The sequence below is a fragment of the Coregonus clupeaformis genome, unplaced genomic scaffold (assembly GCF_020615455.1).
Source record: "Coregonus clupeaformis isolate EN_2021a unplaced genomic scaffold, ASM2061545v1 scaf0092, whole genome shotgun sequence".
Classification (NCBI taxonomy): Eukaryota; Metazoa; Chordata; class Actinopteri; order Salmoniformes; family Salmonidae; genus Coregonus; species Coregonus clupeaformis.
The window spans coordinates 668,062-694,959 of record NW_025533547.1 but is presented as its reverse complement, the minus strand read 5'-3'; the positions used below and the strand labels follow the sequence as shown (position 1 = coordinate 694,959).

The following is a 26,898-nucleotide window of genomic DNA, read 5'->3' as shown; positions in this document are numbered from 1 at the left end:
GGCTGGTTAGATATCTAGTTGCTCTAGTACATTGAGATGGGATTGGGCTGGTTAAAACTCTAGTTACACTAGTACATTGAGATGGGATTGGGCTGGTCAAAACTATAGTTACTCTAGTACATTGAGATGGGATTGGGCTGGTTATTGAGATGGGATTGGGCTGGTTAGAACTCTAGTAACTCTAGTACATTGAGATGGGATTGGGCTGGTTAAAACTCTAGATACACTAGTACATTGAGATGGGATTGGGCTGGTTATTGAGATGGGATTGGGCTGGTTAAAACTCTAGTTACACTAGTACATTGAGATGGGATTGGGCTGGATATTTAGATGGGATTGGGCTGGTTAAAACTCTAGATACTCTAATACATTGAGATGGGATTGAGCTGGATAGAACTCTAGTTACTCTAGTACATTGAGATGGGATTGGGCTGGTTATAACTCTAGTTACTCTAGTACATTGAGATGGGATTGGGCTGGTTATTGAGATGGGATTGGGCTGGTTAAAACTCTAGTTACTCTAGTACATTGAGATGGGATTGGGCTGGTCAGAACTCTAGTTACTCTAGTACATTGAGATGGGATTGGGCTGGTTAAAACTCTAGTTACTCTTGTACATTGAGATGGGATTGGGCTGGTTAAAACTCTAGTTACTCTAGTACATTGAGATGGGATTGGGCTGGTTAAATCTCTAGTTACTCTAGTACATTGAGATGGGATTGGGCTGGTTATTGAGATGGGATTGGGCTGGTTAGAACTCTAGTAACTCTTGGACATTGAGATGGGATAGGGCTGGTTAGAACTCTAGTTAATCTAGTACTTTTAGATGGGATTGGACTCTAGAACTATGTTACTCAAATTGAGATGGGATTGGGCTGGTCAGAACTCTAATTACTCTAGAACATTGAGATGGGATTGGGCTGGTTATTGAGATGGGATTAGGCTGGTTAGAACTCTAGATACTCTAGTACATTGAGATGGGATTGAGCTGGATAGAACTCTAGTTACTCTAGTACATTGAGATGGGATTGGGCTGGTTATAACTCTAGTTACTCTAGTACATTGAGATGGGATTGGGCTGGTTATTGAGATGGGATTGGGCTGGTTAAAACTCTAGTTACTCTAGTACATTGAGATGGGATTGGGCTGGTCAGAACTCTAGTTACTCTAGTACATTGAGATGGGATTGGGCTGGTTAAAACTCTAGTTACTCTTGTACATTGAGATGGGATTGGGCTGGTTAAACTCTAGTTACTCTTGTACATTGAGATGGGATTGGGCTGGTTAGATCTCTAGTTACTCTAGTACATTGAGATGGGATTGGGCTGGTTATTGAGATGGGATTGGGCTGGTTAGAACTCTAGTAACTCTTGGACATTGAGATGGGATAGGGCTGGTTAGAACTCTAGTTAATCTAGTATTTTTAGATGGGATTGGACTCTTTAGAACTATAGTTACTCAAGTACATTGAGATGGGATTGGGCTGGTCAGAACTCTAATTACTCTAGAACATTGAGATGGGATTGGGCTGGTTATTGAGATGGGATTGGGCTGGTTAGATCTCTAGTTACTCTAGTACATTGAGATGGGATTGGGCTGGTTAGATCTCTAGTTACTCTAGTACATTGAGATGGGATTGGGCTGGTTAGATCTCTACTTACTCTAGTATATTGAGATGGGATTGGGCTGGTTATTGAGATGGGATTGGGCTAGTCAGAACTCTAGTTACTCTAGTACATTGAGATGGGATTGGGCTGGTTATTGAGATGGGATTGGGCTGGTTAGAACTCTAGTTACTCTAGTACATTGAGATGGGATTGGGCTGGTTATTGAGATGGGATTGGGCTGGTTAAAACTCTAGTTACTCTAGTACATTGAGATGGGATTGGGCTGGTCATAACTATAGTTACTCTAGTACATTGAGATGGGATTGGGCTGGTTAATATCTAGTTACTCTAGTACATTGAGATGGGATTGGGCTGGTTAGAACTCTAGTTACTCTAGTACATTGAGATGGGATTGGGCTGGTTAGACCAACTCTAGTTACTCTAGTACATTGAGATGGGATTGGGCTGGTTAAAACTATTTAGTTACTCTAGTACATTGAGATGGGATTGGGCTGGTTAGAACTCTAGTTACTCTAGTACATTGAGATGGGATTGGGCTGGTCAGAACTCTAGTTACTCTAGTACATTGAGATGGGATTGGGCTGGTTAGAACTCTAGTTACTCTAGTACATTGAGATGGGATTGGGCTGGTTAGAAAGATCTCTAGTTACTCTAGTACATTGAGATGGGATTGGGCTGGTTAAAATCTTGTTACTCTAGTACATTGAGATGGGATTGGGCTGGCTATAGAACTCTAGTTACTCTAGTACATTGAGATGGGATTGGGCTGGTTATTAAGATGGGATTGGGCTGGTTAAAACTCTAGTTACACTAGTACATTGAGATGGGATTGGGCTGGTTATTGAGATGGGATTGGGCTGCGTTATTGAGATGGGATTGGGCTGGTTAGAACTCTAGTTACTCTTGTACATTGAGATGGGATTGGGCTGGTTATTGAGATTGGGCTGGTTAGAACTCTAGTTACTCTAGTACAGTGAGATGGGATTGGGCTGGTTAGAACTCTAGTTACTCTAGTACATTGAGATGTGATTGGGCTGGTTAGATATCTAGTTACTCTAGTACATTGAGATGGGATTGGGCTGCTCAGAACTCTAGTTACTCTAGTACATTGAGATGGGATTGGGCTGGTTAAAACTCTAGTTACACTAGTACATTGAGATGGGATTGGGCTGGTTAGAACTCTAGTTACTTACATTGAGATGGGATTGGGCTGGTTAAAACTCTAGTTACACTAGTACAGTGAGATGGGATTGGGCTGGTTATTGAGATGGGATTTGGCTGGTTAAAACTCTAGTTACTCTAGTACATTGAGATGGGATTGGGCTGGTTAAAACTCTAGATACTCTAATACATTGAGATGGGATTGAGCTGGATAGAACCCTAGTTACTCTAGTACATTGAGATGGGATTGGGCTGGTTATTAGGATGGGATTGGGCTGGTTATAACTCTAGTTACTCTAGTACATTGAGATGGGATTGGGCTGGTTATTGAGATGGGATTGGGCTGGTTAAAACTCTAGTTACTCTGGTACATTGAGATGGGATTGGGCTGGTCGGAACTCTAGTTACTCTAGTACATTGAGATGGGATTGGGCTGGTTAAAACTCTAGTTACTCTTGTACATTGAGATGGGATTGAGCTGGTTAAAACTCTTGTTACTCTAGTACAAAAAGATGGGATTGGGCTGGTTAAAACTCTAGTTACACTAGTACATTGAGATGGGATTGGGCTGGTCATAACTATAGTTACTCTAGTACATTGAGATGGGATTGGGCTGGTTATTGAGATGGGATTGGGCTGGTTAGAACTCTAGTTACTCTAGTACATTGAGATGGGATTGGGCTGGTTATTGAGATGGGATTGGGCTGGTTAGAACTCTAGTAACTCTAGTACATTGAGATGGGATTGGTCTGGTTATTGAGATGGGATTGGGCTGGTCAGAACTCTAGTTACTCTAGTACATTGAGATGGGATTGGGCTGGTTATTGAGATGGGATTGGGCTGGTTAGAACTCTAGTTACTCTAGTACATTGAGATGGGATTGGGCTGGTTAGAACTCTAGTAACTCTAGTACATTGAGATGGGATTGGGCTGGTTAAAACTCTAGTAACTCTAGTACATTGAGATGGGATTGGTCTGGTTATTGAGATGGGATTGGGCTGGTCAGAACTCTAGTTACTCTAGTACATTGAGATGGGATTGGGCTGGTTATTGAGATGGGATTTGGCTGGTTAAAACTCTAGTTACACTAGTCAATTGCGATGGGATTGGGCTGGATATTTAGATGGGATTGGGCTGGTTAAAACTCTAGATACTCTAATACATTGAGATGGGATTGAGCTGGATAGAACCCTAGTTACTCTAGTACACTGAAATGGGATTGGGCTGGTTATTAGGATGGGATTGGGCTGGTTATAACTCTAGTTACTCTAGTACATTGAGATGGGATTGGGCTGGTTATTGAGATGGGATTGGGCTGGTTAAAACTCTAGTTACTCTGGTACATTGAGATGGGATTGGGCTGGTCAGAACTCTAGTTACTCTAGTACATTGAGATGGGATTGGGCTGGTTAAAACTCTAGTTACTCTTGTACATTGAGATGGGATTGGGCTGGTTAAAACTCTTGTTACTCTAGTACATTGAGATGGGATTGGGCTGGTTAAAACTCTAGTTACACTAGTACATTGAGATGGGATTGGGCTGGTCATAACTATAGTTACTCTAGTACATTGAGATGGGATTGGGCTGGTTATTGAGATGGGATTGGGCTGGTTAGAACTCTAGTTACTCTAGTACATTGAGATGGGATTGGGCTGGTTGTTGAGATGGGATTGGGCTGGTTAGAACTCTAGTAACTCTAGTACATTGAGATGGGATTGGTCTGGTTATTGAGATGGGATTGGGCTGGTCAGAACTCTAGTTACTCTAGTACATTGAGATGGGATTGGGCTGGTTATTGAGATGGGATTGGGCTGGTTAGAACTGTAGTTACTCTAGTACATTGAGATGGGATTGGGCTGGTTAGAACTCTAGTAACTCTAGTACATTGAGATGGGATTGGGCTGGTTAAAACTCTAGTTACACTGGTTATTGAGATGGGATTGGGCTGGTTAAAACTCTAGTTACACTAGTACATTGAGATGGGATTGGGCTGGATATTGAGATGGGATTGAGCTGGTTAAAACTCTAGATACTCTAATACATTGAGATGGGATTGGGCTGGTCAGAACTCTAGTTACTCTAGTACATTGAGATGGGATTGGGCTGGTCATAACTCTAGTTACTCTAGTACATTGAGATGGGATTGGGCTGGTTATTGAGATGGGATTGGGCTGGTTATAACTCTAGTAACTCTTGGACATTGAGATGGGATTGGACTCTTTAGAACGATTAGTTACCGGAGTGTAACTCCAGTTCTATGAGTGGAGCGGAGCCCCATAGGGGAGCTCTGCTCCTAGTGGTTTACCCTTCTGCCCTAAGGCAGCAGCAGCCTGAGACAAAATTATGCACACACCTACAGCCAATAGGAGTACAGGTGTCCCTATAAGAGGGGATGCCTCCCCTCAATCAGCCTCCCGAGATATTTTTCTTCAGCGAGACTAGAGAGGGTCGGCAGGGCCTTAAGTCCTATGGGGCTCCGCTCCACTCATAGAACTGGAGTTACACTCGGCAACTAATCGTTCTATATCGTGGAGCTCCGCCCATAGGGGAGCTCTGCTCCTAGTGGTTTAAGGCGGAGCGTAGCGCTCCCAAAATGTACTCCCTGCCGAGCCTAACACTTCCCTTCGAAACGAGAAAGTCAGGCCTAGCAATGGCTGTAACCGAGTCCCGCAGTACTGCAACTAAAAACCCCTACGGGCGTCACAATATACCGCGTCATCGGTTAAAAGACCCGCCCCACCTAGTTCAATGGCAATGCCAATGACTAGTGGGCATATCACCAGAATAGAAGCCATACTAATCTGTACTAGCAGATAGATGTGCCTCAATATCCTGTGAAAACACTACCGACCACTAATGGAATGACATCAAGTGTCACTCTACATTGTGAACGCGGTAGACCGCCTCACTCACTCAATGGAATCCCAGAGATTAGTGAGCAGGAACAAAAACATGAGTCATACTAACTGAACAAGCAGATAGATGACCTCACATTCTGTTAATCAACGCATGCCTCTACTGTACTGACCCTGTCAGTCAGGATTCATGCCACAAAAATATGTTTTCTTATCCAAAGCGGACCTGATGGAAACCCTGTCCATAGTCCTGCTTTTCCCTCTCTTCCTAGCTCAAGATCTCCCTTCAGCTATGCTGAGTACAGACCGAGCCAAAGAGTTAGAAAACACATCTGTCAAAAACACGTCTTCCTAACCAAAGCGGACCTGATGGAAACCTGTGTCCACAGTCCTGCTTCTCCTCTCTTTCTTGCTCAAGATCTCCCTTCAGCCACGCTGAGTACAGATCGAGCCAGAGAATTAGAAGACATATCTAAGAGATAGAAACGGATAAATGGAGACGGCGTCGACCAGGATGCTGCTCTACAGATATCCTTTACTCCTGTTCCTCTGAAAAGGGCAGTAGAAGCTGCTACTCCACGAGTGGAGTGAGCTCTGATACCCTGAGGCAATTGCCGCCCTGCTACCTCATAAGCTGTCTCAATGCCTTCACAAAGCCAGTGAGACAACCTCTGTTTTGAAAGTGGTCTACCTAGTGCAGCCGCACCGTGACACACAAACAACTGAGGCGATGACCTAATCGCTGCTGTGCGCTCGACGTAACACGCCAAAGCGCGTACCGGGCACAGGCGATGGAGCTTTTCCTCACTCCTCTCTCTATGAGGAGGAGGAGGAAAAAGCCCACAGCTCCACGGTCTGTGACCTATATGAACTCTTAATAACCTTCGGCACAAATGCCGGGTTAGGACGTAACACTGCTCTGCTCAGGTCACCATTGATGGCCAGGCAGTCAGGTCTCGTCGAAAGAGCACACAAATCACTGACCCGCTTAGCTGTAGTCAAAGCGAGCAACAGTGCTGTCTTTATAGACAGCATCTTGAGGGGTATTTGATTCAATGGCTCGAACGGCGACTTACATAGCGCTTCAAGTACCAAAGCCAAATCCCACTGAGGAAGCGTGACTCTAGGTGTTGGCCTAAGTCGCCGCGTTCCTAATAGGAAGCGTTTCACTAGAGGGTGGCTAAAGACATTGTCTCTGCCAAAACCCTCATGACAAGCTGAAATCGCTGCTGCAAACACTCTAATCGTGGCAGGCGATTTTTGCTTATCAAACATGAGCTGTAGAAAAGAGAGAATACTCTCCACCTGACAGCTCATGGGGTCTACACCTTGTGTGACACACCATCGTGAAAAAACGTTCCATCTACTGGCATACATCTTAGAAGTGGAACTGGCACGTGAACCCTGTATGGTCCTGATCACTGCATCAGATAACCCACCGCGCTCTAGCCTGTCCCTTTCAGCAGCCAGGCCTTCAGTGGTTGGCCGATTATGGGCAATTTCCCTATCGTGCCAGCCGCCTGAGACAACGCGTCCCGTCGATGTGGAATTGGCCAAGGTGGCGCAATCAACATCTGACTCATCTCCGCAAACCACGGAGCCCCGGGCGATCGGGCGCTATCAGTATCACTGACAGCCCCCTGACCTCACCCTGGCTAGCAGTGGGAGAATGCAGGACAGCGGAGGGAATGCATACAGGAGAACTCTCGGCCACGGTTGGTGCGCAAAGGCGTCCCTTCCCAGTGGCGGTTCGTCCTGTTCCCTCAGAGAGAACCACAGAGGACATTGCGCGTTCACGCGTGACGCGAATAGGTCCACCTCGGCTCTCCCGAATTGTTCCCAAATCTGGAGAACAATGTCTGGATGCAGACACCACTCGTCGTCTCGAGGACCCCCTCTTGACATGAGGTCTGCTCCTACGTTCAAGTAGCCCGGAATGTGTGCTGCCCTCAATGAGCGAAGGTGCTCGTGAGCCCACAGCCACAATTCCTCTGCCGCCCCGATGGAGAGCAGGAGACCTGACTCCTCCCGGCGATTTATGTGGGCTACTGTGGTCCGGTTGTCTGACCAGACCAGCACATCGCGACCCCGAAGGGTAGACGCGAAGTGGGTCAGAACCAGTCGAACCGTTTCCAACTCCAGGAGGTTGATGTGACGACCTGATTGAGGCCACACACCTCCTATCGCTTGTGTCTGACATGTCCCTCCCCATCCCGTCAGGGACGCATCCGTGAATACTGGGATGTGAGAGGACACCTTTCCTATCGGGACTCCGTGCGTGAGAACGCGCGAAGTTTCTCCAATAGTTTAGGTCTGCACTGAGCGAGAGGGGAAACCACCACCAACCGATGACGTTGACGCAATGGGTCTAGTCTTAGTTGGGCGAACCATCGCTGCATCCTGCGCATATGCAGGAGTCCCAGCGGAACCACAGAGTGGGCTGACGACATGAGACCCAAAAGTGACATGATCGACAGCGCCCGTCACCGTGTGATTCGGACGACACTTCCTTAGGGCTAGCAACAAGGCTACCCTTCGGGGGTCCGAAATTCGAGCCCTCATCCTCACAGTGTCTAGCTGTATCCCCAGGTAGACAATCTGATGAGTGGGCCAGGGCGCGCTCTTTTTCCAATTCACAGCAAACCCCAGACTCGTGAGATGCATCACTGTCTGTGTTGTGTGAGTGATCGCCAGCTCTGCTGACGGGGCGAGAACCAGTAGGTCATCCAGGTAGGCTAGTAGCCGTATTCCCTGACGACGCAACGGTTCCAATGCCGCCTCCACACACTTGGAAAATGTGCGAGGTGCCAGGGCGTACCCAAATGGCATCCTCGTGTATTCGTACGCCACCCCTTGAAAGGCGAACCGCAGAAACTTCCTGTGACGCGGCTGAACCGGCACATGAAAGTACGCGTCCCTTTAGGTCTATGCTCGTACAAAAGTCCCCTCTCTGGACACATTCCAGCAGACGTTTTGTCGTTAGCATTCGGAAGGGCCGTTTGGTTATGCTCTCGTTGAGAATGCGTAAATCCAAAATCGGTCTCACTCCCCCCGTCTTTTTGGGCACTAGGAAATAAGGCGAATATAGCCCTTTGTTCCTTTGCTCCCGGGGAACTACTGTCACTGCCTCCTTCGCCAAAAGTTCCGTAATCTCTGTCATCAGAGCGGCCACTTTGTCTGGCGTTTTCATCACCGTCTCCACCACTCCCCTGAACGGGGGTGGGGTTCGGTGGAATTGGAGGGCATAACCCTTCTGCAACGTCTGTTCTAGCCAGCGTGAGAGGGTGCAGCTTCTTCGCCACTGCCAGCAATGCAGAGAAAGTGGCTGGGCGCGAAGCTGTGGTGCATCCAGTAGGAAGGACCTGTATTCCTCTATGGCCCTTACCGCCACTGTTCCCCAACATTGAAGTGGTGGAACAGCCCAAGGTGGGCCTCCCGTGAAAGGGAGAGGAACTATCAATGCGTTCTGAGAAAGAAAGAGGAGTAGGGACGTCGGTTAAACCCGTAACCGTCGTATTCCTGCCCTCCTTGAACGCATCGCGGGTCTGAATTGCGCTGACCGAGGCCACAGCCTGCGGCAGGGCACCATCCCCAGCAAGCGATTGCGTCATCTTAGGTGACTGCAATTCGCTATCAGAGCCCTTCACTACAGTACTCCTAGAAGTCTGTAGTATGAGGTCTCTATGAGGTAAAACAAGGCGGCGCCTTGATACCTTCTTAACTTTCACCTTCTGTGTGTGTTCAACTCTGCACCCCTGGTGGGTTGATTCACGCTCAGTGTGGTGAGTACTGGCTCGTTCTGTCAGGGGAGCTGATACTTTGGTCATACCGCATAACGCTAGTAATCCTGCCCTCCGTGAACGTAGCATGGGTCTGAATCGCATTAACCGAGACCTTGGTCTGCGATAATGCGCCGTCCCCAGATAGCTGCTGTGTTACAATGCCTGGGGGCGCCGATACTCTGGGCACCTTTGTGACCGCGTAATCGGGCCCTCCGTGAACGCAGCATGGGTCTGGCTCGTACTAGTGGAGACCTTAGTCTGTGCTAGTGCGCCATCCCCAAATAGCGGCTGCGTCCCTCATGTCAGAATCTGACCGGGACTGCTGCCTTCTATGTAAAGCACTTCTTATACGTGAAGTGTGATGTGACGACCTGATTGAGGTCTTCTGGATACCTACTCTTAGTGCCTGTTCAGCAACGCACCCTCGGTGGGCTGAACGGCTCTTAGAGTGGTAAGGAAGAGAGGGTGAGATTTGAACGCTCTCGGACGTATTATGGAAAAGAGGCTCTTTTTTGACAAAGTCAGGTGGAGCCAACTCTTTATTAAACACATCAACAAAGGCATTAACATCAACACCCATCCCTTCAACCGAAGGGTGGGGGGGAACAGTGGGCACGTTCGACACCATCGATGCGTCCTCCATCCTCTCCCCCTGTAACGATCCCGGCAGTCTGAGTCGGGTCCGGTCGGTGTACTAGTTTTTCTGCTCGTGATCTCCAGTTTCCCGAGGGTTCTGGAACGCTCCCTGCCTGGTTGCCGGGCAACGTTGCTAGGCGGGAGCTCTCTTGATTTCCGCACCTGCATCCCATCAGCAATCTGCACACCTGGTCCTGATCATCACCCTTCTTAGGCTCTGGCCTAACATCCATTCCCTGCCGGATCGTTAGCCATGAACAGTATGTTTATCAGCGGATCAGTCCTAGAGCTTAGAGCATTAGTTTTGTTGTTTTGCACCTTGTTTGCTGGTTGTATGCTTACCTCCGTTTTGTTCTCCCTACAGTCACTCGTCCGGAACCTTCACCCAACCTCTGCCTGATGGTCGGCGGCTGCCGAGCCATCATTGGACCAACCACTGCACCCTCTACAACTCATCCACGCCGCCCGCTCTGTTCCCTGGATTATTCAACATCACCCGTGGATCAGTTAAATAAACACTCACCTTTGACACCACTTACCTTGTCCTGGTCTGCTTCTGGGTTCTGGCTTAGTAAACCGTGACACCCCCGCGTCCCGTCACGTACGCCTCCTCTTGCCTCCCTTGGAGGGCCAGGTCGGCGTCCTCGTCACCTCCCTCGCCGGCTGTAGTGGGGCTACCGTAGCTGCTGGGAGGGCCGGGCCCGTTCCCTTGCTGCTCGTGGCCGCCGGATGACGCCGATTACGCCACCTCGTTGTAGACCCCGGTCTACTTAGAGGGGCGGAGGTAGATGGCCTTTGGGGAGGAGGGGGGCTGAGTCGTCCTGCCAACGGCAGGTGCTTGGCCAACTGCTTCTTCTCCTCCTCTAACTTAGAAAAACGCTCCGTCGCCTCTTTGACTGCGACCCCAAAGAGGCCGTCGTCAGAGAGGGGGGCGTTCAAGAGAGACGTCCTGTCTGCCTCTTTCATGGATGTCAAGGACAACCAGAGGTGTCGTTCCCCGACCACCGAAGTGGCCATGGACCTCCCCGCGCAGACTGCGGACGCCTGTGTCAGGTGGAGTATGGCGCAAGAAATTCTGGACGCCTCCTCCACCTCCTCCGGTGCCATCTCTGTCTTACCCGTGGTTAAACGGGACAGAGAGGCCGCCAAGAGGGCAATGTTGTTAGCTGCTGCTACAGCTTGGGCTCCCAACCCAAAAGACTTCTCTAACAGCGACGCTGTGAGTCGGTCCTTCTGGGATGGCAACGTGGCCTTCTTGGAAGAGGGCCAAGGGCTCGAACCCGGTACGAGATACGCCGCCATGGCGCTCTCTAACCTGGGGATTCCTGACCCTGAAACCTTCCTTCCACTCTCGTGAATGGGAGATACGCTTTCACAGGCGAACGCGCCGCTAAAGGTGCCTCCCACGAGCCTCCAACGCACCCTAGCCAAAGAAGGCATGGCAGGAGCCACTGGCTCTGCCGCCTTCCTTGGCCTGGAATAAGGACCGCCCTCCATCATATCAACCTCCGGTGCGGAGGGAAGAGGGGGCAGCCTTATTACCAGCCGTTGAGCAGCTCTCTCAATGAGACCCGGAAAATCCGATCTCAGAGAGGCTGCAGCGAAAGAGAGAGCTTCTGATCTCTCAGAGCTCGTATCCCCTTCGCTATAGGGACTACAAGCCCTCTCGCCCTCCAAAGGAAAGGGGGCTTGAAAGTATGAGGGACGGGGTCCGACTGTTCCATTGGAATGCCAGACCCCTCCTCAAAGTCCCTATCTTCCCCGAGTCTGCGCCTGCCGGACGACACCTCTGAAGCAGAGGCTAGTATCGACAGCACATCCTCAAGGGGGATGTCCTCCCTGAAAACGCCCAACGCTGCTTCCTCTCCTTTAAAGAAAGGAGGGCGCAGGAGGCGCAATGGGGACTGCAGACGCCTTCCTTGGCATGCTGGGATCCCAAACACACGAAACATAGGTCGTGGTGGTCACCGCCGCCATGGAAGTGCATCTGCACTGAGCTATGAAAAGAGCTTTGGGGGTGGAAAATCTCCCGGTGTGCTCATTTAGACGACGTTGATGACTGGAATATCAACGGCGTTATTTTCTCGTCCTGAGTCTTCGTGCTTCGTCTCTTCTTGGCTCTTCAGTCTAGTCATCCAGTCGCTGAAGAAAAAGGGAGGCTGATTGAGGGGAGGCATCCCCTCTTATAGGGACACCTGTACTCCTATTGGCTGTAGGTGTGTGCATAATTTTGTCTCAGGCTGCTGCTGCCTTAGGGCAGAGGGTAAACCACTAGGAGCAGAGCTCCCCTATGGGGCGGAGCTCCACGATATAGAACTATAGTTACTCAAGTACATTGAGATGGGATTGGGCTGGTCAGAACTCTAGTTACTCTAGAACATTGAGATGGGATTGGGCTGGTAATTGAGATGGGATTGGGCTGGTTAGATCTCTAGTTACTCTAGTACATTGAGATGGGATTGGGCTGGTTATTGAGATGGGATTGGACTGGTCAGAACTCTAGTTACTCTAGTACATTGAGATGGGATTGGGCTGGTTAGATCTCTAGTTACTCTAGTACATTGAGATGGGATTGGGCTGGTTATTGAGATGGGATTGGGCTAGTCAGAACTCTAGTTACTCTAGTACATTGAGATGGGATTGGGCTGGTTATTGAGATGGGATTGGACTGGTCAGAACTCTAGTTACTCTAGTACATTGAGATGGGATTGGGCTGGTTAGATCTCTAGTTACTCTAGTACATTGAGATGGGATTGGGCTGGTTATTGAGATGGGATTGGGCTAGTCAGAACTCTAGTTACTCTAGTACATTGAGATGGGATTGGGCTGGTTATTGAGATGGGATTGGACTGGTCAGAACTCCTAGTTACTCTAGTACATTGAGATGGGATTGGGCTGGTTATTGAGATGGGATTGGACTGGTCAGAACTCTAGTTACTCTAGTACATTGAGATGGGATTGGGCTGGTTAGATCTCTAGTTACTCTAGTACATTGAGATGGGATTGGGCTGGTTATTGAGATGGGATTGGGCTGGTTAGAACTCTAGTAACTCTTGGACATTGAGATGGGATAGGGCTGGTTAGAACTCTAGTCAATCTAGTATTTTTAGATGGGATTGGACTCTTTAGAACTATAGTTACTCAAGTACATTGAGATGGGATTGGGCTGGTCAGAACTCTAGTTACTCTAGAACATTGAGATGGGATTGGGCTGGTTATTGAGATGGGATTGGGCTGGTTAGATCTCTAGTTACTCTAGTACATTGAGATGGGATTGGGCTGGTTATTGAGATGGGATTGGGCTAGTCAGAACTCTAGTTACTCTAGTACATTGAGATGGGATTGGGCTGGTTATTGAGATGGGATTGGACTGGTCAGAACTCTAGTTACTCTAGTACATTGAGATGGGATTGGGCTGGTTAGATCTCTAGTTACTCTAGTACATTGAGATGGGATTGGGCTGGTTATTGAGATGGGATTGGGCTAGTCAGAACTCTAGTTACTCTAGTACATTGAGATGGGATTGGGCTGGTTATTGAGATGGGATTGGACTGGTCAGAACTCTAGTTACTCTAGTACATTGAGATGGGATTGGGCTGGTTAGATCTCTAGTTACTCTAGTACATTGAGATGGGATTGGGCTGGTTATTGAGATGGGATTGGGCTAGTCAGAACTCTAGTTACTCTAGTACATTGAGATGGGATTGGGCTGGTTATTGAGATGGGATTGGACTGGTCAGAACTCTAGTTACTCTAGTACATTGAGATGGGATTGGGCTGGTTATTGAGATGGGATTGGACTGGTCAGAACTCTAGTTACTCTAGTACATTGAGATGGGATTGGGCTGGTTAGATCTCTAGTTACTCTAGTACATTGAGATGGGATTGGGCTGGTTATTGAGATGGGATTGGGCTGGTTAGAACTCTAGTAACTCTTGGACATTGAGATGGGATAGGGCTGGTTAGAACTCTAGTCAATCTAGTATTTTTAGATGGGATTGGACTCTTTAGAACTATAGTTACTCAAGTACATTGAGATGGGATTGGGCTGGTCAGAACTCTAGTTACTCTAGAACATTGAGATGGGATTGGGCTGGTTATTGAGATGGGATTGGGCTGGTTAGATCTCTAGTTACTCTAGTACATTGAGATGGGATTGGGCTGGTTATTGAGATGGGATTGGGCTAGTCAGAACTCTAGTTACTCTAGTACATTGAGATGGGATTGGGCTGGTTATTGAGATGGGATTGGGCTGGTTAGATCTCTAGTTACTCTAGTACATTTAGATGGGATTGGGCTGGTTAAAACTCTAGTTACACTAGTACATTGAGATGGGATTGGGCTGGTTATTGAGATGGGATTGGGCTGGTTAGATCTGTAGTTACTCTAGTACAGTGAGATGGGATTAGGCTGGTTAAAACTCTAGTTATTCTAGTACATTGATATGTGATTGGGCTGGTTAGATATCTAGTTACTCTAGTACATTGAGATGGGATTGGGCTGGTCAGAACTCTAGTTACTCTAGTACATTGAGATGGGATTGGGCTGGTTATTGAGATGGGATTGGGCTAGTCAGAACTCTAGTTACTCTAGTACATTGAGATGGGATTGGGCTGGTTATTGAGATGGGATTGGACTGGTCAGAACTCTAGTTACTCTAGTACATTGAGATGGGATTGGGCTGGTTAGATCTCTAGTTACTCTAGTACATTGAGATGGGATTGGGCTGGTTATTGAGATGGGATTGGGCTGGTTAGAACTCTAGTAACTCTTGGACATTGAGATGGGATAGGGCTGGTTAGAACTCTAGTCAATCTAGTATTTTTAGATGGGATTGGACTCTTTAGAACTATAGTTACTCAAGTATATTGAGATGGGATTGGGCTGGTCAGAACTCTAGTTACTCTAGAACATTGAGATGGGATTGGGCTGGTTATAACTCTAGTTACTCTAGTACATTGAGATGGGATTGGGCTGGTCATAACTCTAGTTACTCTAGTACATTGAGATGGGATTGGGCTGGTTATTGAGATGGGATTGGGCTGGTTAGAACTCTAGTTACACTAGTACATTGAGATGGGATTGGGCTGGTTATTGAGATGGGATTGGGCTGGTTAGATCTCTAGTTACTCTAGTACATTGAGATGGGATTGGGCTGGTTATTGAGATGGGATTGGACTGGTCAGAACTCTAGTTACTCTAGTACATTGAGATGGGATTGGGCTGGTTAGATCTCTAGTTACTCTAGTACATTGAGATGGGATTGGGCTGGTTATTGAGATGGGATTGGGCTAGTCAGAACTCTAGTTACTCTAGTACATTGAGATGGGATTGGGCTGGTTATTGAGATGGGATTGGACTGGTCAGAACTCTAGTTACTCTAGTACATTGAGATGGGATTGGGCTGGTTAGATCTCTAGTTACTCTAGTACATTGAGATGGGATTGGGCTGGTTATTGAGATGGGATTGGGCTAGTCAGAACTCTAGTTACTCTAGTACATTGAGATGGGATTGGGCTGGTTATTGAGATGGGATTGGACTGGTCAGAACTCTAGTTACTCTAGTACATTGAGATGGGATTGGGCTGGTTATTGAGATGGGATTGGACTGGTCAGAACTCTAGTTACTCTAGTACATTGAGATGGGATTGGGCTGGTTAGATCTCTAGTTACTCTAGTACATTGAGATGGGATTGGGCTGGTTATTGAGATGGGATTGGGCTGGTTAGAACTCTAGTAACTCTTGGACATTGAGATGGGATAGGGCTGGTTAGAACTCTAGTCAATCTAGTATTTTTAGATGGGATTGGACTCTTTAGAACTATAGTTACTCAAATACATTGAGATGGGATTGGGCTGGTCAGAACTCTAGTTACTCTAGAACATTGAGATGGGATTGGGCTGGTTATTGAGATGGGATTGGGCTGGTTAGATCTCTAGTTACTCTAGTACATTGAGATGGGATTGGGCTGGTTATTGAGATGGGATTGGACTGGTCAGAACTCTAGTTACTCTAGTACATTGAGATGGGATTGGGCTGGTTATTGAGATGGGATTGGGCTGGTTAGATCTCTAGTTACTCTAGTACATTGAGATGGGATTGGGCTGGTTATTGAGATGGGATTGGGCTGGTTAGATCTGTAGTTACTCTAGTACAGTGAGATGGGATTGGGCTGGTTAGAACTCTAGTTATTCTAGTACATTGAGATGGGATTGGGCTGGTCAGAACTCTAGTTACTCTAGTACATTGAGATGGGATTGGGCTGGTTAAAACTCTAGTTACTCTGGTACATTGAGATGGGATTGGGCTGGTCAGAACTCTAGTTACTATAGTACATTGAGATGGGATTGGGCTGGTTAAAACTCTAGTTACTCTTGTACATTGAGATGGGATTGGGCTGGTTAAAACTCTATTTACTCTTGTACATTGAGATGGGATTGGGCTGGTTATTGAGATGGGATTGGGCTGGTCAGAACTCTAGTTACACTAGTACATTGAGATGGGATTGGGCTGGTTAGAACTCTAGTTACTCTAGTACATTGAGATGGGATTGGACTGGTTAGAACTCTAGTTACTCTAGTACATTGAGATGGGATTGGGCTGGTTAGATCTCTAGTTACTCTAGTACATTGAGATGGGATTGGGCTGGTTATTGAGATGGGATTGGGCTGGTTAGAACTCTAGTAACTCTTGGACATTGAGATGGGATAGGGCTGGTTAGAACTCTAGTTAATCTAGTATTTTTAGATGGGATTGGACTATTTAGAACTATAGTTACTCAAGTACATTGAGATGGGATTGGGCTGGTCAGAACTCTAGTTACTCTAGTACATTGAGATGGGATTGGGCTGGTTATTGAGATGGCATTGGGCTGGTTAAACTCTAGTTACTCTCGTACATTTAGATGGGATTGGACTGGATAGAACTTTAGTTAATCTAGGACATTGAGATGGGATTGGACTGGTTATAAAGATGATATTGGATTGGTTAAAACTCTAGTTACTCTAGTACATTGAGATGGGATTGGGCTGGATATTGAGATGGGATTGGGCTGGTCATAACTCTAGTTACTCTAGTACATTGAGATGGGATTTGGCTGGATATTGAGATGGGATTGGGTTGGTTAAAACTCTAGTTACACTAGTACATTGAGATGGGATTGGGCTGGTCATAACTCTAGTTACACTAGTACATTGAGATGGGATTGGGCTGGTCATAACTCTAGTTACTCTAGTACATTGAGATGGTATTTGGTTGGTTAAAACTCTAGTTACACTAGTACATTGAGATGGGATTGGGCTGGTCATAACTCTAGTTACTCTAGTACATTGAGATGGGATTGGGCTGGTCATAACTCTAGTTACTCTAGTACATTGAGATGGGATTGGGTTGGTTAAAACTCTAGTAACACTAGTACATTGAGATGGGATTGGGCTGGTCATAACTCTAGTTACTCTAGTACATTGAGATGGGATTGGGCTGGTTATTGAGATGGCATTGGGCTGGTTAAACTCTAGTTACTTTCGTACATTTAGATGGGATTGGGCTGGATAGAACTTTAATTACTCTAGTACATTGAGATGGGATTGGGCTGGTTATTGAGATGGGATTGGGCTGGTTAAAACTCTAGTTACTCTAGTACATTGAGATGGGATTGGGCTGGTTATTGAGATGGGATTGGGCTGGTTAAACTCTAGTTACTCTAGTACATTGAGATGGGATTGGGCTGGTTAAAACTCTAGTTACTCTAGTACATTGAGATGGGATTGGGTTGGTTAGAACTATAGTAGTCTGAAACGGGATTGTAACCATTTGGGGACCTGTTTTCCAGGAGGAAGAGGAGGTCCAGGAGCTGCAGGAGGAAGAGGTACCACTAGAAGACGAGGTGCAGGAGGAGGACGTACCACTAGAAGACGAGGTGCAGGAGGAGGAGGTCCTAGAGACATGGACAGGGACAGGGAAAGCCTGCACATGTGACTGTGAAGGGGGGGATTCTTCAACAGGTACCCTCATTATGACATCACCTGTCCTGGCCACGCCACCTCCTCAGAGCCGCCCACTAGACTGCATGCCAGGTGAGGATAGGACTCCGCCCAGGTCACCTGACCTTACCGTGGTGAACGACTGTACCTGTGGTCACCTAGCTATAGTCACCTACTGTACCTGTGGTCACCTAGCTGTGTTAGGTTGGTACTGTTGGGTTAGGACTGTTGGGTTAGGGTTGGTACTGTTGGGTTAGGACTGTTGGGTTAGGGTTGGTACTGTTGGGTTAGGACTGTTGGGTTAGATTTGGTACTGTTGGGTTAGGGTTGGTACTTCTGGGTTAAGGTTGGTACTGTTGGGTTAGGGTTGGTACTGCTGGGTTAAGGTTGGTACTGCTGGGTTAAGGTTGGTACTTTTGGGTTAGGGTTGGTACTGTTGGGTTAAGGTTGGTACTGCTGGGTTAAGGTTGGTACTGTTGGGTTAGGGTTGGTACTGTTGGGTTAAGGTTGGTACTGTTGGGTTAAGGTTGGTACTGCGGGGTTAAGGTTGGTACTGCTGGGTTAAGGTTGGTACTGTTGGGTTAGTACTGCTGGGTTAGGGTTGGTACTGCTGGGTTAGGGTTGGTACTGCTGGGTTAAGGTTGGTACTGCTGGATTAAGGTAGGTACTGCTGGGTTAAGGTTGGTACTGTTGGGTTAGTACTGCTGGGTTAAGGTTGGTACTGCTGGGTTAAGGTTGGTACTGCTGGGTTAAGGTTGGTACTGCTGGGTTAAGGTTGGTACTGTTGGGTTAGTACTGCTGGGTTAAGGTTGGTACTGCTGGGTTAAGGTTGGTACTGCTGGGTTAAGGTTGGTACTGTTGGGTTAGGGTTGGTACTGTTGGGTTAAGGTTGGTACTGTTGGGTTAAGGTTGGTACTGTTGGGTTAAGGTTGGTACTTCTGGGTTAAGGTTGGTACTGTTGGGTTAGTACTGCTGGGTTAGGGTTGGTACTGCTGGGTTAGGGTTGGTACTGCTGGGTTAAGGTTGGTACTGCTGGGTTAAGGTTGGTACTGCTGGGTTAAGGTTGGTACTGTTGGGTTAGTACTGCTGGGTTAAGGTTGGTACTGTTGGGTTAAGGTTGGTACTGTTGGGTTAGTACTGCTGGGTTAAGGTTGGTACTGTTGGGTTAGGGTTAGTACAACCCATCATGCTAATAAAAAAGGCCTTCTTCAATTGCGCAAGGGGTGACTCTTCAGGCTGATGAGTGAGTTTCACTCAGGCTGACGAGTACTACACTAATACAGGTCTTCAAGATCCAGCAAGGTTACTTGCGTGGTTTGGTGATCCATGATTATGTGATGAGAGCCTTGCCTGAGACCTGAAGACGTGTTAGTTTGACACGTGTTAGTTTGTCACATAAGCATGGATCACCAAACCACGCAAGTAACCTTGCTGGATCTTGAAGACTTGGCGGTAGGTAGCCTAGCGGTTAGAGCGTTGGGCCAGTAACTGAAAGGTTGCTTGTATGAATCCCCGAGCCAAAAAGGCTCTGTCAATATGCCCTTGAGCAAGGCACTTAACCCTAATTGCTCCTGTAAGTCGCTCTAGACAAGAGCGTTTGCTATATGCCCCCCCCCAAAAAAAATATTCTGTCAACTCAGTTTCAAATCATGAAATACAAGTTCAATTTATGAATTTGTGCATTACAAATTAAAAAATATTAAATTCAAATCTGTTGGCACGGAAATCGCTCCATAGGAGTGTCAGTCAGTTAGGAAGAGAAGAAGGAGGATGGATAGGATAGAAGGAGGATGGATAGAATAGAAGGAGGATGGATAGGATAGAAGGAGGATGGATAGGATAGAAGGAGGATGGATAGGATAGAAGGAGGATGGATAGGATAGAAGGAGGATGGATAGGATAGAAGGAGGATGGATAGAAGGAGGATGGATAGAATAGAAGGAGGATGGATAGGATAGAAGGAGGATGATAGAATAGAAGGAGAATGGATAGGATAGAAGGAGGATGGATAGGATAGAAGGAGGATGGATAGGATAGAAGGAGGATGGATAGGATATGTTGGATGCCATTAGATAAACTCATTACTGTAGCAGCAATGTGATGAACAGATTACGTCCCTAAATAAGCCTGTCACCCAAAAGCCCTACTGCTCCCTGATACTGGGCCCAGCAGCACACGTGATGGAGGGCAGCCTGTGGATCACGACTTTGGACCTGGCAACCATAGTTGATCCAGCATAGTGGATTAGAAGCTGCCTTTATATAAACGGCTGGTCAGGCCCGAGGGGCGAAGCACCACTTTAGAGGCTGACCATCTGTCCTCCTGGATGTTGAGCTCCCAGCAGTCAGCCTCCCAGCATGGGGTCAGAGCCTGTCCTGGATGTTGAGCTCCCAGCAGCCTCCCTTTCAGCCTCCCAGCATGGGGTCGGTGGTGGAGCAGGTCCTTCATGTGGTGTGTTAGCTATGGAGCCGTGTGCAGGATGGACTACCTGCTCATGTCATTACATTTACATTTTAGCCATTTAGCAGACGCTCTTATCCAGAGCGACTTACAGTTAGTGAGTGCATACATTTTCATACTGGCCCCCCGTGGGAATCGAAACCACAACCCTGGCGTTGCAAACGCCATGCTCTACCAACTGAGCTACAGGAGAATAACCCTGTTGGAGGCCTTTAGGTTTAGCAAATAACAAGATGACTCATGTAGACACTGTGTCCGTAAAATGGATATAGTATGTATAGGAAGTAGAAGCCTAAGTGTTGCTGTCCATTAGTTTACTCCAATTAAGGGACGGTAGAGTTAGGGGAAAATAAAATTAAATACGATTTAAAATTAAATTTGGTCACATACACATATTTAGCAGATGTTATTGCAGGTAGTGAAGTGCTTGTGTTCCGAGCTCCAACAGTGCAGTAGTATCTTTAATCTCAAATTAAAATAACGGAATTAAGAAATATATAAATATTAGGAAGAGCAATGTCTGAGTGGCATTGACTACAATAGAGTAGAATAGAATACAGTATATACATATGAGATGAGGAAGGCAGTATGTAAACATTACTAAAGTGTCCAGTGATTCTATGCTATGTACAGTGCCTTGCAAAAGTATTCATCCCCCTTGGCGTTTTTCCTATTTTGTTGCATTACAACCTGTCATTTAAATGGATTTTTATTTGGATTTCATGTAATGGACATACAAAAAATAGTCCAAATTGGTGAAGTGAAATGAAAAAAAATAACTTGTTTCAGTAAATTCTAAAAAATAAATAACGGAAAAGTGGTGCGTGCATATGTATTCACCCCCTTTGCTATGAAGCCCCTAAATAAGATCTGGTGTAACCAATTACCTTCAGAAGTCACATAATTAATTAAATAAAGTCCACCTGTGTGCAATCTAAGTGTCACATGATCTCAGTATATATACACCTGTTCTGAAAGGCCCCAGAGTCTGCAACACCACTAAGCAAGGGGCACCACCAAGCAAGCGGCACCATGAAGACCAAGGAGCTCTCCAAACAGGTCAGGGACAAAGTTGTGGAGAAGTACAGATCAGGGTTGGGTTATAAAAAAATATCAGAAACTTTGAACATCCCACGGAGCACCATTAAATCCATTATTAAAAAAAGGAAAGAATATGGCACAACAACAAACCTGCCAAGAGAGGGCCACCCACCAAAACTCACGGACCAGGCAAGGAGAGCATTAATCAGAGAGGCAACAAAGAGACCTAAGATAACCCTGAAGGAGCTGCAAAGCTCCACAGCGGAGATTGGAGTATCTGTCCATAGGACCACTTTAAGCCATACACTACACAGAGCTGGGCTTTACAGAAGAGTGGCCAGAAAAAAAGTCATTGCTTAAAGAAAAAAATAAGCAAACACATTTGGTGTTCGCCAAAAAGGCATGTGGGAGACTCCCCAAACATATGGAAGAAGGTACTCTGGTCGGATGAGACTAAAATTGAGTTTTTTGCCCATCAAGGAAAACACTATGTCTGGCGCAAACCCAACACCTCTCATCACCCCGAGAAAACCATCCCCACAGTGAAGCATGGTGGTGGCAGCATCATGCTGTGGGGATGTTTTTCATCGGCAGGGACTGGGAAACTGGTCAGAATTGAAGGAATGATGGATGGCGCTCAATACAGGGAAATTCTTGAGGGAAACCTGTGTCACGCTCTGGCTCCGGGACTGTGTAGTTTGAGCCAGGGTGTATTCATTTGGTTGTGTTGGGTATAGGGTGTGTTCATTTGGTTGTGTTTGGTTTTGGTTGTAGTGTCTTGTCTCGTCATGTGACTCCCAATCGGAGGTAACGAGTGTCAGCTGTCGGCTCGTTATCTCTGATTGGGAGCCATATTTAAACTGTCAGTGTTCACCTTAGGGTTGTGGGTTTTTGTTCCATGTTTCAGTCTGTGTACTGAGGACTTCACTATCCGTCATTGTTTATTGTTTTCTCGTTCGTGCACTTTAACTTTAATAAAGTCATGTTCGCTACAAACACTGCGCTTTGGTCCACTCCTTCCGTAGACGGCCGTGACAACCTGTTTCAGTCTTCCAGAGATTTGAGACTGGGACGGAGGTTCACCTTCCAACAGGACAATGACCCTAAGCATACTGCTAAAGCAACACTCGAGTGGTTTAAGGGGAAACATTTAAATGTCTTAGAATGGCGTAGTCAAAGACCAGACCTCAATCTAATTGAGAATCTGTGGTATGACTTAAAGATTGCTTTACACCAACGGAACCCATCCAACTTGAAGGAGCTGGAGCAGTTTTGCCTTGTAGAATGGGCAGAAATCCCAGTGGCTAGATGTGCCAAACTTATAGAGACATACCCCAAGAGACTTGCAGCAGTAATTGCTGCCAAAGGTGGCTCTACAAAGTATTGACTTTGAGGAGGGTGAATAGTTATGCACGCTCAAGTTTTCAGTTTTTTTGTCTTATTTCTTGTTTGTTTCACAATAAAAAATATTTTGCATCTTCAAAGTGGTAGGCATGTTGTGTAAATGAAATGATACAAACCACCCAAAAATCGATTTTAATTCCAGGTTGTAAGGCAACAAAATAGGAAAAATGCCAAGGGGGGTGAATACTTTCACAAGCCATAGGGCAGCAGCCTCTAAGGTGCGGGGTTGCATAACCGGGTGAAAGCCGGCGAGTGATGGCTATTTAACGGTCTGATGGCCTTGAGATAGAAGCTGTTCCATATGTGTTATTTCATAGTTTTGATGTCTTCGCTATTATTCTACAATGTAGAAAATAGTAAAAATAAAGAAAAACCCTTGAATGAGTGGTGTGTCCAAACCGTTGACTGGTAGTGTATATGTATACAATATATAAGGGAGATTGGAAATGATGCAGACAATGACATTGATAGAAGCCACAATCTATGCCACAATCTATGTGCAATATTAAAGCTGATCTACCCCATAAAGAAACAAAATCACTCACATTAAACTCAGTGGTATGAAGGACCCCTCACATGGTGAAAGTGACAGCAATGTGTCCTGTAGTTGAAGAACTACCGCTGTGCATTCAACATCAGCTAAATGTACAAGATTTACAGTGGGGGAAAAAAGTATTTAGTCAGCCACCAATTGTGCAAGTTCTCCCACTTAAAAAGATGAGAGAGGCCTGTAATTTTCATCATAGGTACACGTCAACTATGACAGACAAAATGAGAAGAAAAAAATCCAGAAAATCACATAGTAGGATTTTTAATGAATTTATTTGCAAATTATGGTGGAAAATAAGTATTTGGTCACCTACAATCAAGCAAGATTTCTGGCTCTCACAGACCTATAACTTCTTCTTTAAGAGGCTCCTCTGTCCTCCACTCATTACCTGTATTAATGGCACCTGTTTGAACTTGTTATCAGTATAAAAGACACCTGTCCACAACCTCAAACAGTCACACTCCAAACTCCACTATGGCCAAGACCAAAGAGCTGTCAAAGGACACCAGAAACAAAATTGTAGACCTGCACCAGGCTGGGAAGACTGAATCTGCAATAGGTAAGCAGCTTGGTTTGAAGAAATCAACTGTGGGAGCAATTATTAGGAAATGGAAGACATACAAGACCACTGATAATCTCCCTCGATCTGGGGCTCCACACAAGATCTCACCCCGTGGGGTCAAAATGATCACAAGAACGGTGAGCAAAAATCCCAGAACCACACGGGGGTACCTAGTGAATGACCTGCAGAGAGCTGGGACCAAAGTAACAAAGCCTACCATCAGTAACACACTACGCCGCCAGGGACTCAAATCCTGCAGTGCCAGACGTATCCCCTGCTTAAACCAGTACATGTCCAGGCCTGTCTGAAGTTTGCTAGAGTGCATTTGGATGATCCAGAAGAGGATTGGGAGAATGTCATATGGTCAGATGAAACCAAAATATAACTTTTTGGTAAAAACTCAACTCGTCGTGTTTGGAGGACAAAGAATGCTGAGTTGCATCCAAAAGAACACCATACCTACTGTGAAGCATGGGGGTGGAAACATCATGCTTTGGGGCTGTTTTTCTGCAAAGGGACCAGGACGACTGATCTGTGTAAAGGAAAGAATGAATGGGGCCATGTATCGTGGAGATTTTGAGTGAAAACCTCCTTCCATCAGCAAGGGCATTGAAGATGAAACGTGGCTGGGTCTTTCAGCATGACAATGATCCCAAACACACCGCCCGGGCAACGAAGGAGTGGCTTCGTAAGAAGCATTTCAAGGTCCTGGAGTGGCCTAGCCAGTCTCCAGATCTCAACCCCATAGAAAATCTTTGGAGGGAGTTGAAAGTCCGTGTTGCCCAGCGACAGCCCCAAAACATCACTGCTCTAGAGGAGATCTGCATGGAGGAATGGGCCAAAATACCAGCAACAGTGGGTGAAAACCTTGTGAAGACTTACAGAAAACGTTTGACCTGTGTCATTGCCAACAAAGGGTATATAACAAAGTATTGAGAAACTTTTGTTATTGACCAAATACTTATTTTCCACCATAATTTGCAAATAAATTAATTAAAAATCCTACAATGTGATTTTCTGGATTTTTTTTTCTCATTTTGTCTGTCATAGTTGACGTGTACCTATGATGAAAATTACATGCCTCTCTCATCTTTTTAAGTGGGAGAACATGCACAATTGGTGGCTGACTAAATACTTTTTTTCCCCACTGTATGTCCAGCTAACATACACATGCACAGAGAGCACATAGAGCACAGAGAGGACAGAGAGCACAGAGAGGACAGAGAGGACAGAGAGCACAGAGAGGACAGAGAGGACAGAGAGCACAGAGAGCACAGAGAGCACAGAGAGCACAGAGAGCACAGAGAGGACAGAGAGCACAGAGAGGACAGAGAGCACAGAGAGGACAGAGAGCACAGAGAGGACAGAGAGGACAGAGAGCACAGAGAGGACAGAGAGGACAGAGAGCACAGAGAGCACATAGAGGACAGAGAGCACAGAGAGGACAGAGAGCACAGAGAGGACAGAGAGCACAGAGAGCACAGAGAGCACAGAGAGGACAGAGAGGACAGAGAGGACAGAGAGGACAGAGAGCACAGATATCACAGAGAGGACAGAGAGCTCAGAGAGCACAGAGAGGACAGAGAGCACAGAGAGCACAGAGAGGACAGAGAGGACAGAGAGGACAGAGAGCACAGAGAGCACAGAGAGGACAGAGAGCACAGAGAGGACAGAGAGCTCAGAGAGCACAGAGAGGACAGAGAGGACAGAGAGGACAGAGAGCACAGAGAGGACAGAGAGGACAGAGAGCTCAGAGAGCACAGAGAGGACAGATATCACAGAGAGGACAGAGAGCACAGAGAGCACAGAGAGCACAGAGAGGACAGAGAGCACAGAGAGGACAGAGAGGACAGAGAGCACAGAGAGGACAGAGAGGACAGAGAGGACAGAGAGCACAGAGAGGGCAGAGAGGACAGAGAGGACAGAGAGGACAGAGAGCGTGATGTGAGCCATAATCCTTTACATCCAACATACGAACAGAGGAGCGTTTTAGTCTACTGGCAGAGAGACAAAACCCAGCAGGGGATTTACACAGAATCTCTGTAAACATCTGGAAATCTCCGTAAACGTTTGACATTGATCAACTTCCCAGATGGTGTCTCTGTGTCAAGGCAGGGGTTTGATGAAGTGTAACGCAACGCTAGAAGACACGCAGGTCGCCCTGACATTAACATTTCAGAACCAAATTACAACTTAGATACCGTGCTCTGATCTGTACCACTCGAACTGAGAATACAAATGAGATTGTGTGAGAAATGTTATGTTGAAAATAGACTCTTCTGCATTGTGCCATAATGCTTCATGACTTTATAAATTGTTATAAAACAGTGTGCCTGTGCTCCACAGAGTGTCTCTATCACAAGCCCCTGGGGTTCGAGGCTGGCTCAGTGACACCGGACCAGATCAGCTGTTCTAACCAGGAAGAGTACACCGGCTGGTATTCCTCCTGGACCTCCAACAGGGCCCGACTCAACAGCCAGGGCTTCGGGTCAGTGCTGCTGTCAATACTAATGTCCTATCTGTCCTGTCTGTCCATCCATCTGTCTGTCCGTCTGTTCATAATACTGTCAACCCATAGAGTTTCCCTGTTTCACATCATACACTCACATTGTCAAAGATCTCTTAACCATCCTCAGAAGAGCCTGGTGGTTAATATGTGCTTGTGGTCACATTTTGCAACAATGGTATCATAATCTAGGTGTTGTCCTATTGTAATATAATGTGTACGTTGGTCTCTCCTCTCCTCTCCTCTCCTCTCCTCTCCTCTCCTCTCCTCTCCTCTCCTGTCCTGTCCTGTCCTGTCCTGTCCTGTCCTGTCCTCTCCTCTCCAGTTCT

General features: G+C 46.5%; 1 protein-coding gene across 1 annotated transcript in view; it reads left to right on the top strand.

The window, feature by feature from the left end:
* Window positions 1-26,898, top strand: part of LOC121534207 (retinoschisin-like) — a 74,161-nt gene that overhangs the window by 13,425 nt on the left and 33,838 nt on the right. Inside the window, exons 3-4 of the mRNA XM_041840770.1 lie at window positions 17,896-18,139; window positions 26,410-26,551. Of these exons, the coding sequence (XP_041696704.1) occupies window positions 17,896-18,139; window positions 26,410-26,551 (386 nt within the window). The remainder of the gene's footprint in view (window positions 1-17,895; window positions 18,140-26,409; window positions 26,552-26,898) is intronic.